This window comes from Pteronotus mesoamericanus, unplaced genomic scaffold (genome assembly GCF_021234165.1).
Source record: "Pteronotus mesoamericanus isolate MK-2021 breed Mesoamerican mustached bat unplaced genomic scaffold, CSHL_Meso_final contig_2, whole genome shotgun sequence".
In the NCBI taxonomy this organism is placed as follows: domain Eukaryota; kingdom Metazoa; phylum Chordata; class Mammalia; order Chiroptera; family Mormoopidae; genus Pteronotus; species Pteronotus mesoamericanus.
In genome coordinates this window covers 10,423,425-10,436,780 of record NW_026555084.1, presented here as the reverse complement: position 1 = coordinate 10,436,780, position 13,356 = coordinate 10,423,425, and the positions used below count along the sequence as shown (strand labels likewise).

The 13,356-nt window shown below is 43.6% G+C and overlaps 1 protein-coding gene across 2 annotated transcripts in view; it reads left to right on the top strand.

Annotated features, from left to right (window-relative positions):
* The window catches only part of ITK (IL2 inducible T cell kinase), a 51,005-nt gene that overhangs the window by 22,057 nt on the left and 15,592 nt on the right, over positions 1 to 13,356 (top strand). The window contains exons 5-8 of one of the 2 annotated variants that reach the window (XM_054567896.1): positions 3,504 to 3,544; positions 6,261 to 6,412; positions 8,544 to 8,609; positions 11,008 to 11,062. In XM_054567896.1, the coding sequence (XP_054423871.1) occupies positions 3,504 to 3,544; positions 6,261 to 6,412; positions 8,544 to 8,609; positions 11,008 to 11,062 (314 nt within the window). Of the gene's footprint in view, positions 1 to 3,503; positions 3,552 to 6,258; positions 6,413 to 8,543; positions 8,610 to 11,007; positions 11,063 to 13,356 lie in introns of both variants that reach the window. The other variant, XM_054567897.1, reaches the window with a different exon arrangement.

Here is a 13,356-nt window from a genome sequence, read left to right as displayed (position 1 = left end):
TCTTCTTTACAAAAGAAATGACCTCTTTACTAATAAGAAGTAAAAGCTCTCAGCTTCCCATCACCACAGATGTCAGAGATTAAATGCAAAATTCTACATTTTCAGAATTTTCAGAGGGAAATCATCTGCCTCTACCCCCAATCTATTGATTCTTTTTCCATCTCTATACCTCCTTGCTACTCAAAATGTGGTCCTTAGACCAGCGGCATCAACATCACCTGAGAGCTAGTTAGAAATGCAAATTCCCTGGCTCCATCCCAGGTCTTCTGGATCAGAATTTGTATTTTAACAAGATCCCCAGGAGATTGGTACGCATAGCTATGTTTGAGAAGCACTGCTTTAACCTTCAAGTTAGGAAATTCCAATGACATGGCCTACTTAAATCTTAAATTAGAGACAGCCTTACGAGGTACAGAACATTTATTTTTTATGTTGTCATCACATCAGACAAATGTTTAATTACACCAGTTCAACTCTATACACTTGGAGGGGGAAGAAATTAAAAACAAAATAACATATTTTGCTCGGTGGCTTCTCCCCACCTCCCTTTCAAATTTGCCCACAATTTCAGAGAAAAGGAGGCCACAGCTTACCTGCAAAGTGAAAACAAAAGTAATCATTTCTTGGCCTTTGAGGGCAAAGGCCCAGGTCCTGGGGATTGGAATGCAACTCAATTTTATCTTATGCGATAACTTTGGGACCTGAACTCACGATGAAGTGCAGCTCCATTCTAGTGTACTTTTATATGCAGTATTCTCCCATTTCTCTCAACCACCTCAGGCATTTGACATGATGTTAAAGAAAGACAAGAGTTGAGCAGTTTGGTATGTTCAAGCTCACATAACTAGGATGTGCTCTCTGCAAAGCCATTGTTGAACAGGGATAATGGATCCATCATGTAGATTGTTTTGCTCCCATTCTCCTCTCCTCTCAACTTCTCTTACCTTAGTTACCTTTTCTCATCTGTCAGTCTCCATTTTGCACTAAAGCCTAATACCTCTCAGATTGACAACCCGAGGCGGATGTGCTAAATGTAACTCATGGCTGGGTTTTCCGTGGCATCTTGAGTCATAGCCCCTTGTGGTACCACTTTAAAAACCACTACTTCTCACCCTCCACCTTGGAAGAGAAAGTTCAAGATCACCAGTCCCTTGGCCCAGAAGAGTACTATTTATCTAATTTTAGAAGTCAATGGTCCTCTGCATTAGCCATGTTGACCATCCTCACGAAGATGAGTATTGAATGGAAAGGAAATGGAAGGTTTTATATGGGTGGAATCCACCACAATGACAGGGTGGCCTGTGCTGGCCTCAGAGAGTGAAAACCCTTTTTCCAAAGCCAGAAATCTGGTCTCCAAATTCCTGCCAACACCTTGCTCTGGGCCCTCGGATGAGTCTCTTGACCATTAAGGACCCTAACGTCCTTATCTCTGAAATGGTAAGGGAAGTTTTAGTGGGCCTAAGATGAAATATTGACTAACTACCTTTCCAATTTTGAAATTCTTGGAATCTGTGTTTCCATGTGCTGTTTCCACTATGCATGTCATAGCTGTTCCCCTTCATGGTGCGCAGTGTCTCCCTCCACTGAGTGGTGGGCACATGACTGGGTGTGAGGACCACCTGAACAGCTCACCAGGATAACACCTGGGGAAGCTGGGCATGCTGAGCTTCTGCCCACATGAACCCTGGGCCTAACCACTGGACAGCCACTTTGCCCAGTGGTGCTGCTTTTGCATTGTCACCTACGATCATGTCCCCATCTTAGCACGTACTCATTGCAGTCTTTCTGACCCGCTTTAAATAACCTCATGCACCATAGCACTCACGGAATTGACGGCAAAGTATCCAAGAAGCACATTGCACCGTGCACACAGCACATGGTCATTGGCTCTGGGCAAAAGCTTGTAGAATTCTGGTGTTGGGCACACTTACAGAGTAGGGTCCAAGATCACAGATTGTTGGGGTGAAAAACACTTGGGCGTGAGTCCCAGCCCCATGATTTCCTTGCTATGAGACTTCATGCATGTCACTTAACCAAGTCTGAGCCTCCGAGCCCATTTCCCGACCTGTAAAATGGGGACAATGATAATAAGCAGCTCCTTTGTTGGGCTGTGGCAAGCCTTGGGTTCTGCAAAGCTCTTGACACAGCTGCTGGTGCTTACTGAGCCCTCAATAAATGGCAGTTGTATCTATTAGTCTTTCTCGTTTGTGGACAAAAGAATGGGAAGCTGAGATATTGTGGTATGTGTGTGTATGGCTGGGAGGCAGATAAGGTGATTGAGTACAAAAGGACCCTGCTATACCCAACCCACAGCAGCACTTATTTCTGCAACCCAAACTGACCCTGATCTCACCACGTAACAAAGAGGGTGAGGAAGGAAGGGCAGAACAAGGCCAGAGGAAGAAAGGGACCAATCACGGAATGTTCAGGGCCAGAAGGGGCCCAAGGCCTCACAGCTGGTATGTGGTGGAGCTGGGGTTACAAGGCCAGTCTCCTGGCTCCAAGTTCAGTGTTGAATAGGAATCATGCTTCCTATTATGTTGGTTTTCCTTCTATGAATTGCATTCCCAATACCCCACCCTGCCCTTGCTCAAGGAGTTAGCGCAAGGGCTGGGCTCCAGTGTCTGTGTGAACCTTCTCTTACCACATCCCTGACATGGGCCGTCCAACGTCAAGTCAACCTCATGAGAAGATAAGGAACTCACCACTTACTTCTACAGTGCAGTCCTTTCTTATCTCTGATCGTTAAAGAAATCTTTGAGTTGAGCAGAAGCCTGCGCAGCCGTTCCCATACAACACCCAGGCACCCATGCTTGGTCCATTGATCCCAGGCCTAACCTTTCAGTGTCTCAAAGGTAAAGAGGTGATAGGAAGGAGAGACGGAAAAGGAGAGAGGAGAAAAGAGGAAAAAAAGAGCAGAGAGAGGAGAGGTAAAGAGAGGGAGACATGGCAACATGGAAACATAAAGAGGTAAACAGAGAAGGGGTGTTGGGGTGTGGTGTTTGGGGGCGGCAACGGGAACACATGTTCAGAGGTGTTAATGTAACTAAAAGTAGATTTCAGCCTCTCAAAAAGCAGCATGGTGACCTCCCCCTCACCCACCCCCTCTTCAAGCCACAACAGCATCAGGAAGCCAGTGAGTCACGGTCCCCCTGAGTCACCCATTCCCACTCCTGGGCTTAGCAGGTGGCAGGTGCCATCATGGAAGGCTCCAGGCCCTAACCCCCCTGCCACAACCGTGGAGGAAGTCTTTGCCCAGGAATACAGCCGAAGAGGCCCAGAATACTGGCTTCTGGAAGTTCCCAGTGTCGCCTAGAAAGTGGAACTGGAAACCACAGGCTGAGACAGACACAGCAGAGGTTCTGCCAGGGCCGCTCGTTGTTTCTCTGTGTCCCACCGTCTCCTCGGGGCCCCTTGTCTCTGAAAAGCCCCCTTCCTGCTCACCTCCGGTTGGGGCTGTTCAGTTTCAGGCTCATTTTCTTTTTCTGTTTTTCTCGTTTCAGCTTCAAAGAAGCCTCTTCCTCCTACTCCTGAAGACAACAGGGTGAGTGGGAGCGGGGCGCGGGGGCCCGCCGTGCTGCAGGCTGCGTGACGGGCCTGTTCCCGCCTGCATTTGTCCTGCCAGCCCGGATTTCTCAAATCCTTGGCAAATGCAATGAACTGTTGTGATTCAGCTGAACTCAATACATGGGGCCTGAGCGGTCCCATGGCTCTGTCCACATAAAAAGACCCCTCAGCTGCTACATCTTCACCACACTTTATTCACCCAACAACCACTTACTGGTATCAAATTGTGTGTCCAGCCCCCTGACCACTTGGGAGCATATTAGCAGCTCGCATCTATGTACGATTGCATATTTACTCTACATAGAGGCACTGTGGAAGTGTGCATTTGATACTGTATATTTCTCAAAGCACTTGCATACTTTTGCCATCTGTTTCAAAACTCCCTATCAGTTCTAGTTGCTTAAGAGAGTTAGAGTTTTACTCTCTTTTGAAAGCTTGAGAAATCAAGTCCCAAGAGCAGTTTTGGGAACCCCCCGCTGGGCCATTCAGCCACTTAAGTGTCAAACTGGCAGGCTGCTGAGTTTCTGGGGGTGGGGGGTGGTCTCTAATTTGAGGGGTGTTTCTCAAAGTCTGGACCATGGACCAGCAGTGCCAGCATCTCCTGGGAGCTTGTTAGAAATTCAATGCAGATTCTCGGGCCCCACCGTAGAGCTACTGCATCCAAAACTGTGGGGAAGGGGCCCAGCGATCTGCACTTTAACAAGCCTCCAGGTGATTCTGAGGCTCCCTGGAGTTTGAGAAACACAGGCCTAACACACTGTCTTACAAGACAGGTGACATCAAACCAACTCTGGGCAAGCGACTTAGTCAAGAAGACAAAAAATAAATAAATAAATAAATAAGAGAAAAGCTCAGCCCTCCCATTATGGTCATGGCAACACCAAACCGCTTTTTAGTAACTGCCCTCTAATTCCAGAACCTACTGGTTCTGCTTCCTCGGGCTTCATCCTGAAGCATGAGCTCTGCTCTTTTCCCTCCAGCCAATATGCTGACATTTCAAAAACTGGCAGCTTCCCCATGAGAGAAGACCTCAGTATCTCCAAATCTCAGGCTGGGCTTTAAGTTGTCATCAGCCTAATCCCTCACAGCGGAAGAGAAGTAGACTTACCTTGTAGCAGAAAATGAGCTCTTTCCCCTCTCCTTTTGTTGATCTTCTAAAGAACGTTTCACTCTGTTTCTTGAAGACATGGTTCCGAACCTCCCCACCCTCGCATGCAGATGGTTTCCCCTCTCCCCACAGTCTTATCTAAACCCACACCTCTATATGCCTTAAGCCAGGCTGTCCTTGTCTTATTTTACCATCAGTGAAGGTGAAGGCCCAGTACACTGTCCGTCCATCTCTCTTTGGATTCTGCCATTGGGTTCTTGGAGACTCTTAGGGGGGCAGCCTGCCATTTCAGCCCGCTGACCACAGGGCCTTTGCAATCATTGTTCTGGTTTCAACCGCACGTCTCAATCCATTGCAACATTTCTCACCTTGAGCCACTTGAATTTATTTCTCCTTTTCCCTTTGTGCTCTGGCCCCTAATGGGTGACGGCATCTTGAAAGGGGGTCTAGAGATGCTATATTTTTAATCCAGTCTGAGCTAATAGGCCTGATGCTCTGTGTGAGAGAGACGGTGGAATAGTCATATCTCTTCTTTATCTTCAAGTGCCCTTGAACACAACTCCTTCTTCCATTAGCTCTTAGGGTAAAAGCCTCAAGGCCCATCAATTCCTGTTCATTGAAATCAATACACCACTTCACAAGCTCCACAAATACCTAAGCTTCAAATTCCAATCTGGGCTCAGGTAGGATGACGTACTACATCACTATGGAAACTTTTTTACTTTAGCGTTAGTATTTTTATGTTATCAAATAGTTCAAGTACTCAGAGAGCTTTTCACTTTTATAACAACAAACCTCATTCTGCCAGTAATTGCAATCTCTTCCCTTATTTGCTCTCTCACAAAAATCTGCCATCCCATAGCAGGTATGCCCACCCGGAACTTGTTTGCCTTACAGACTCCTATTCTCGTCCTTAATCGCTCATCCTAAGGAAGGTTCTGAGAAGTAGAGATGTAAGCAACAGAACCCACAAGAGGAAGAAGGGAACCCATGTGCTATAGTAGAAAGAGCAATAAGACTAATTCAAGTGCTAAACTGGGCCACGTCCATTTCTCCATCTGGGCCTCAGTTCCCCATTATAAACAAAAGAGTGAATTACATGAGCTCTCAGAGGAGTTCTGGCCTATGATGCTATGGATCCGGACAAACCCACAAATCAAATCAGAAAGGCATGGACTAAATGATTTAGTGTTGATTATATCACCTTCGCCAAGAGTGTGATGCCTCTCGCAGAGAGGGTGCAACCTACGACATGGTACAAATAGAGCAATCAGCAGACTTTTGTGACACGCAGGTGGATGCTGGGAATTCACTTTGTCAGAGTTTACCTCGTAGAATGGGCGGGGTGATGAATTCTAGGTACTGCATGTCACTGTGTTACAGTCAGCACCAAAGCCCTAACACGTGAAGAAAGCCAACTAGAAGAAGGCAGCTGTCTAAGAGAACACCCCTAAGGGTTTCAGGAAAAGGTATTTGACCCAGCACCCATCCGGGAGCAACTTACCGCTCGGGGACTTGCTGACCTCGCCATGGAGACTACCTCCTGTCTGCGCCTTTGCTTGACTTTGTTTTCTCCTCCTTCCAGCGGTCACTTCACGAACATGAAGAAACCCTGGTCATTGCCTTGTATGACTACCAAGCAAACGATCCTCAGGAACTGACGCTACAGCGCAACGAGGAGTACTACCTGCTAGACAGCTCTGAGATTCACTGGTGGAGGGTTCAAGACAAGAACGGGTAAGGCATCTTCGTGGCTGCTGTCCAGGTTTGAGATGAGGTGGGAACAAAGAAAACGCTGGGCTGATTTGTCCTGCTTCGCTCTGCATGACCACTGCACTGAGTTAGGGGCGGGGGGCAGAGGCAGAAGGAAGAAGAAGGCAGAGTTTGTTGCCGGGCGCCTTGCCCCTCCTCAGATGTGGCTGGGAGGCCGTCACTTGCTATGCTTGCTCCTTGCCCCCCATCAAGCATTCTTGGCCCCTAAACTCATCTAAAAATCACCTGGGTTTTTCGACTGCCGTCCACCGTTTGGGAGATTGGCGGTTTGTTCCACAAAGAAGCACTATTGTGCCCGTATAGGGAGGCCATATCAGAAACAGGTTAAGACCGCCTGGCTCCGCAAACACCAGAGGACCTTACTCAGAACCCATCCTTTGAACCAACTGGCATTTACTCGGCACACCTGAGGGGCGAAATTTCTTCCCCTAGGTCTCACTTTCCCAAATGACAGTTTACCCTTTGTTCAGTGGCCTGTGGAAAAGCTCAACTCTGCACTTGAAAGGACTTTGAAGAGGACACCCCAGAGGCCAATTGGCATATGGGAATGCCCCCCCACCCTTTGCTGTGTAATAGTGCCATGTGGTGGAAAGCACACGAGAGGGCAAGATGGAGGAGCTGGACTTCAGTGCCAGCTCCTCTTGCTGCTCCGAGAAGTCCCTTCACCTCTGTGAATGCTTTTCCTTATTTGTAAAATGCAGAAGATTATATCACTTTTGACTGGCCCAGAACGTGGAAAAAAGCAGTGAAATGATGAAAGTGAAAGGGCTTCGTAAATGCTACATCCACACGCGCGTGAAGAGAATGGCCATCATGTGTGCAGCTAACCCAGCTTTGGTTGGCATGTTAAAGCACAGTTACTCTATTTGAAAGCAAAAATAGTATTTGACCTATTAACACAATTGTAAACATATGGTGTGACAAAAATAGATATAATTAAGGGGAATTCTCAAAGAGAGGTATAGAAGAACTAGCAAGTTGCAGAACGAGTTGACTCCCAGCAGCTGGCACTGTGTTAAGGAGGATTCTGAGGCAGGATGTCCAATTGAAAAAAAAAAAGCATGCCATTATTGACTAGCAACGTCAGCCATGGGCACAGGAAATGAGATAGTCATCCCATATTTGACATCCCCATTCTTGCTTTCTTCAAACTTTGAGACAATTCTGTGAAAAAGATTACATGTTCCCCATACACATAATCACTAGATTGAAAAATGGCAAAACACTTTATGGAGTAAACAGCAAGAAACTGTCAGGCATCTTTCGATAGACTGGCAGGGTGTGGAGGGATTTTGTGTGGGATCTCATTTAGGTCCCTCGTTTTACAGGTACAGAGTCAGAGACCAAGAAGAGGGTGAAGGAAACTTCTCACCTTGTGATATTAAATGTGATAGCGAATGTGAAAGTGCTTTGAAAAGTACAAACCTACACACAAACGTGAAGTATTTTGATGTGCTTATTAGTCTCTTAATCTTTGGTTATGCACAATTATTTATTCCTGCTCAAAAGAGACTCCCATTCCCAAATCCAACATGACTTTAACCTTTTTTCTCGTGTTTTACAATTTATGTCTGAAGGAGCTCAATTAACAAAAAATATTAGGGAAGCCATGAATTAGAACTTACAATGCTGACTGGCAGTATCTTTTGGCAGCTGTGGTTGGAAAGTAATTTTTTAAATATCTTAATTATTTGGGTTTCCTGACTATAAAATAGTAACATTAAAGTGGAAAAAAATACTGATTATCACACTCAGAAAAATGTTTCCTTATAGAAAATAGAGACTGCGCACTGATCTTTTTTTTCCGGTAGGGAACTTTCACAGCGAGGACAACAGCAAGCAATGCTTTTTAAGCAAAATAGCCAGGTCTTATTTATTACGGTTCATATTTTAGTAGTGAAGCTATTGTCTCTAGCAGACAGCAAGTTGTTATTTTTAGCAATGCTTTTATTCTGAAACTTTGAAATGTCTTATCAGGAACGGCAAATGATGCAAGGCTCTCTCTTCTATAAGTGACTTCAGTGATTTAAACTTAAGAATGGAGATGTGAAAATGAGTCCTATGTTAGTCTAAACACTGATTTCCCTTTTAACAGGCATGAAGGATATGTACCAAGCAGTTATCTGGTGGAGAAATCTGCAAATAACCTGGAAACCTATGAGTAAGATATTGTATTTATTTTACAAAAATATGGTACCAAGGAGACCTCCTTAGATTAGAAATAAATTACTGGTTGATTATAACATTACCAAGCATATTCCCTTCTCCTCCTACTCTGATCCCTAAATAGCAGTAAAGGACCAGTCCAAATGGGGGAGGGGGTATGTGTACTAACCTGCCCTTTTATGAAGAGGATGCTTCTCAGATACCTATGCAGATTGTAGTAAAGAAAAAGTTTCTCCTGGGAATCCCAGGAACATTGGTCTTAATTGAGAAGGAAAAAAAATACCATGGACACTGGATCACATACAGACTGACTTAAAACATGGTTTAATATGTCTAATACCAAAACAGCAGACAAATAGGTATTAAATATCTGCTTAGTTATTGTTGTTTATTTCAAGCTATTGTTTAGAAGCGTTCACGTGGCTATAATTTTAATGGAACTACTTGAAGTGTAATAACATCGGATTGTAGTGTACAGTGTACTCACCATGTAGAGAGATTGCCTAGTTCGGCTGCTGTAGCACCCAGGAGCAGTAACACCCCAGTAGCAATGTGCACACTCAGATCTTGGTTTCGAAATGACACTTCCCACTATAAAGATCAGGAGTTCTCAGAGAAATGGCATGGGGATTCAGAGGCAGGGCAGGGAAAGAACAAGATGAACTTGGGACATCTTATTGCACCAAAAAGTAAAGAAGTACCCACCAATTTTTTAAAATGATGTGGACATGTCAAACAAGTGCAGAAGTCAGCTTTAAAATGCTCCTTCTGACCAAAACTGGGACAATTCGAGTATTAAAACAAATAATGATCTAATTATTCAATGGACTACAATCCATTGAATAAAATAAGAATCCACAAGAAATAGATAGCTTGATAAGAAAATAATAAGAAGAAAAATAAGTAAACAAGAAGAGAAAGTTCTTTCTTACCATAGGATTTCAACTAAAAAATTGAAGAAATGTCACAATGAACAAATGTAGAAGAAATGATAAAGTTTAAAAAATCAATACTTTGCAACTCAAAGTATCAACTGATTCAGGCAAGAATCATCAATGAATGTCACAAATAGGGGGTGAAAGTTTGATATTTACATTGTCTCAAAGTATCTTCTGACGAATCACTTATTAATATGAAAATGAAAATACCTGGTAGACTGCATCCTAACCCAGTGATCAGTAATGGGACAAACAGACATTGTGTGTCTCCTGGTGTGATACATGGAGAACACAACATCACTTTCATGATATTCCTGCCCAGATTCCTGCATAATCTCAATTTAGTTACGAGGAAATAAGAGACAAATCCAAAGTGAGGGATATTTCATAAAATAATTGGCCTGTGCTCTCAAATATGCAAATATCATGACATATAAGAAAAGCTGAGAAACTGGTCCACATTAAAGGAGACTAAAGAGACATGATAACTAAATGCATGAGTAATCCTGGATTGGATCTTGAATCATTAAAAAAAAAAGTTACAACACACATTATTGGGATAATCGATGAAAATTAAACAAAGTGTTAAAAAAATAATAGTATTGTATCGATGTTAACTTTTCCAATTTGGATAATTGTATTATGGTTATAGAAATGTCTATTTCTTCAAAATACATATTAAAGTACTTAGAAATAAAAGTCTATCTTCAAATGGTTCAGAAAAGAAATATGTTTATCTGTCCAGAGAGACTGGTAAAGCAAATGTAAGCAATTGGTTTATTTGAGTGAAATGTATATGGGGATTCTTTCATAGTATCTTGTAACTTTTCTCTACATTTGAAATTATTTAAAAATAATTTTTTAAGTCCTCACCAAATATGTGATTCCAGGGTTGAAGAATATTAGCTATGAGGACTTCTGTGAACTCATTTGAGCCCTTATTAGTCCAAATATGGTCAAGTTATTTGTTGCTGAAACTTGAATACATTCCACAGTGAAAAGCTATCATTTATTTTCTGAACTGTCTCTCAACTTGAGATTCATTTTGACACAGTGCATGTGAGTAGCCCCACCCTCAGCTAAGAGAGTCAACAGTTCCAAGAATCCTTGAGCTTCAATGAAACGCATGTAAAACATGCTTAAATGGAATTCTTTTTCTTTCTTTTTTTTTTTTTATAGCCAATGCCTTTAGAAAACAATAAGCATTTATTTCAAATGCTCATCAGGCTGGGAAGTTTTGCTTGTTTTTATGTTTCATTAGAATCTTTTCATTTATGAGAGAGGAGACAAACCCAGATTTCTAACCGACTACACACAGTAGGGAGTGGTGGAGCCTGGGACAAATAAAAAATGTATTCCCCTTCCTGAAGGTATTTCTGGCATTATCTTTCATAAGTAAATCATAAAAAAATGTTTAAATGTCATTGACATATGACTTTTTTTTCCTGCTTTCAGGTGGTACAATAAGAGTATCAGCCGAGACAAAGCTGAGAAACTTCTTTTGGACACAGTAAGTCTCTAAATTGCGCTGCTGCTTTTCAGCCACCCCGTGGTTTATGCTAATGCATGAATCAATATATGGGATTAACAGTGAGTTTTGGGTCTGGTAAAAATATTCTGGAGATATACAGGTCAAGCACACAACAGGGTAAGAAATCTGGGGAGGGCCGAAGGCCTTGGCCTTGACAGGAAACCACCACCGCAGGTGTGGCGGTCTCCCAACTGCGATGCTGACACCAGGGATCCAGGTGGCTGTCTTCCCCGCCTGCTTCTCTGGCTCGGTGAGGACAGGCTGTGACTCAGCTTCTGCCTGCTGGAGCTGTGGGCGCAGAGGAAACGCACCACAGTTTGAATTCGTTTTTCATGCGACAGTTCTCGAGAGGCGTGCAGTGTGAGTGGTGGCCCTGATCTTACCAGGGACGTCAAGATGAAGGGACAGAGGGATGAGAAGAGAGAAAGCATGGCGCGGTGGGAAAAGCACAGGGCCTTGGTCGCTGCTCTGTCACTAACTCAGTGCGTGACCTTGGCGACCTCTCATCTTTCTTCTGGGCCTCAGTTTCTCAATGAGAAGGAGATGAACATTGGACTAAGTCAGGGATGACAATTACCTGGCACTCACACTGCTAATCTTTGCTCCTGTCCCATGACGGACACTGTTGATCACAGTCCAGGGCTTTGAGATCCTTTTCAACACAGTGTTCCAGCAGCTGCCTCTGACGAATTGGCACCCAAGGAGAACACTCTCTTCCTAGACCAGAAGAGTATGTGTTATTCTAGGGTACTGCCTCTCCAAATGTCTCTGATGGGTCCCTTTTCGTGGTGGTTTGTTTTTAATTTCCAATTCATTACAAATTTATAGTTTATAAAGTACAATAAAAATGAATTATTAGAGAGCAATTTAAAAGAAGCAAAGACAAAAATGCCAGTCCGGTTTTTAAGTTACTATTAGATTTATTTGACATAAAAATAATCTCTCCGATTGCTATAAAAAGTTTCTAAATACCTACTCTCAGTTCCTCTTTTCATCTGGCAGTGGCCCAGCACCCATTTGCCAATGGCGCCCACCCCCAGACCACACATTGGGAGGCGCTGAGAACTGCGCCTTTATGGCTTTTGCAGAGAAACCAAAGCCATGGAGGCATCAAGAGAAAGCCTCCACAGAGCAATCAATTAATTTGTCAGCATGCATAAAGGAGGAGTGGTTCTCAGGCCAGTCTGCACAATAGCATCACCTGTGACACATTTTAAAAACCGGTGCGCAGGCCAAACCCCAGATTCATTAAGTCGGCCTCTCTAGGACTGGAAGGGTCCAGGCGTTAGTGATTTAGAGAAAAATATCTGCGGCCAAGTCTAATATTCAGACCATGGTGATGACCAGTGCCCAACTTTCATGTCAAGAACATGAAAAGCTGTGATGGGAAGAGGTGACGAATATTGTCAAAGAATAATTTAAAGGGGTAGAGTTCATTATTAATGTCTATTTACTTTTGCACAAGAAAAACTAATAAGAGATTGGTTCATTCTATCAGAAAGAAAAGCATATAATATCTGTAAGAGGAAAATGGGAGGGAGAAGGAAAATCCACAGTCGTATTCAGGAGCAGTAAACTTTATTTTTCTTCTTTGGGGAAGTTGCTATTAGCAGGCAGCTAAGAGGAAAAGGTGAGATGTTCTGCCCTTAGGTACCTTGTCTTCATCAAAGAGGGCAAGCTCAGTCATTTGCGGGTTCTCCAAAAGACCTTGTGCGTTTGTTTACCAGTGACAATGAGATACAGGCAGTCTATTATGTCCCTAATCTCAATTACTGCCCGTCTCAGTTATGGTACATTCGCGCCATTTCCTTTATTAGGGCTTCTCAGTATAAACTCAGGGCACTTACCATTCTGCTGAGCACAGGACTGAAGTACTTAGGGGTGTTTGAGATAGGATCTTTGACCTCAGTAGGCTTTAGACTCGATTGGAAAACAAAACAAACTCTGAAGAAAGACTTAGAGGGTAAGCTAAGGTAAGCTAGGAGCACACGAGGCAGGCTTTCGGGGGTCTGTGAGTTCAGGGAAGATGCTGGCAGAGTTAGACAGGTTTCGTGGAAGAAGAGGAATTGAGCGGAGTCATTCCTGGACGCTGGGTTCCTACTTGGGTCCACATTGACTTAGCATTTCCTCTTTTCCTGTGGTTCCCAATAGAACCACTAGGAAACTTTTAAAAATTCAGATTCCCAGGGCCCACCCAAGACCTACAGATCAGAATCTCCCGCTGAGTTTCTGGGAATCTGCATTATTTCAAGTCAAACTTGTCCTGCATGTGT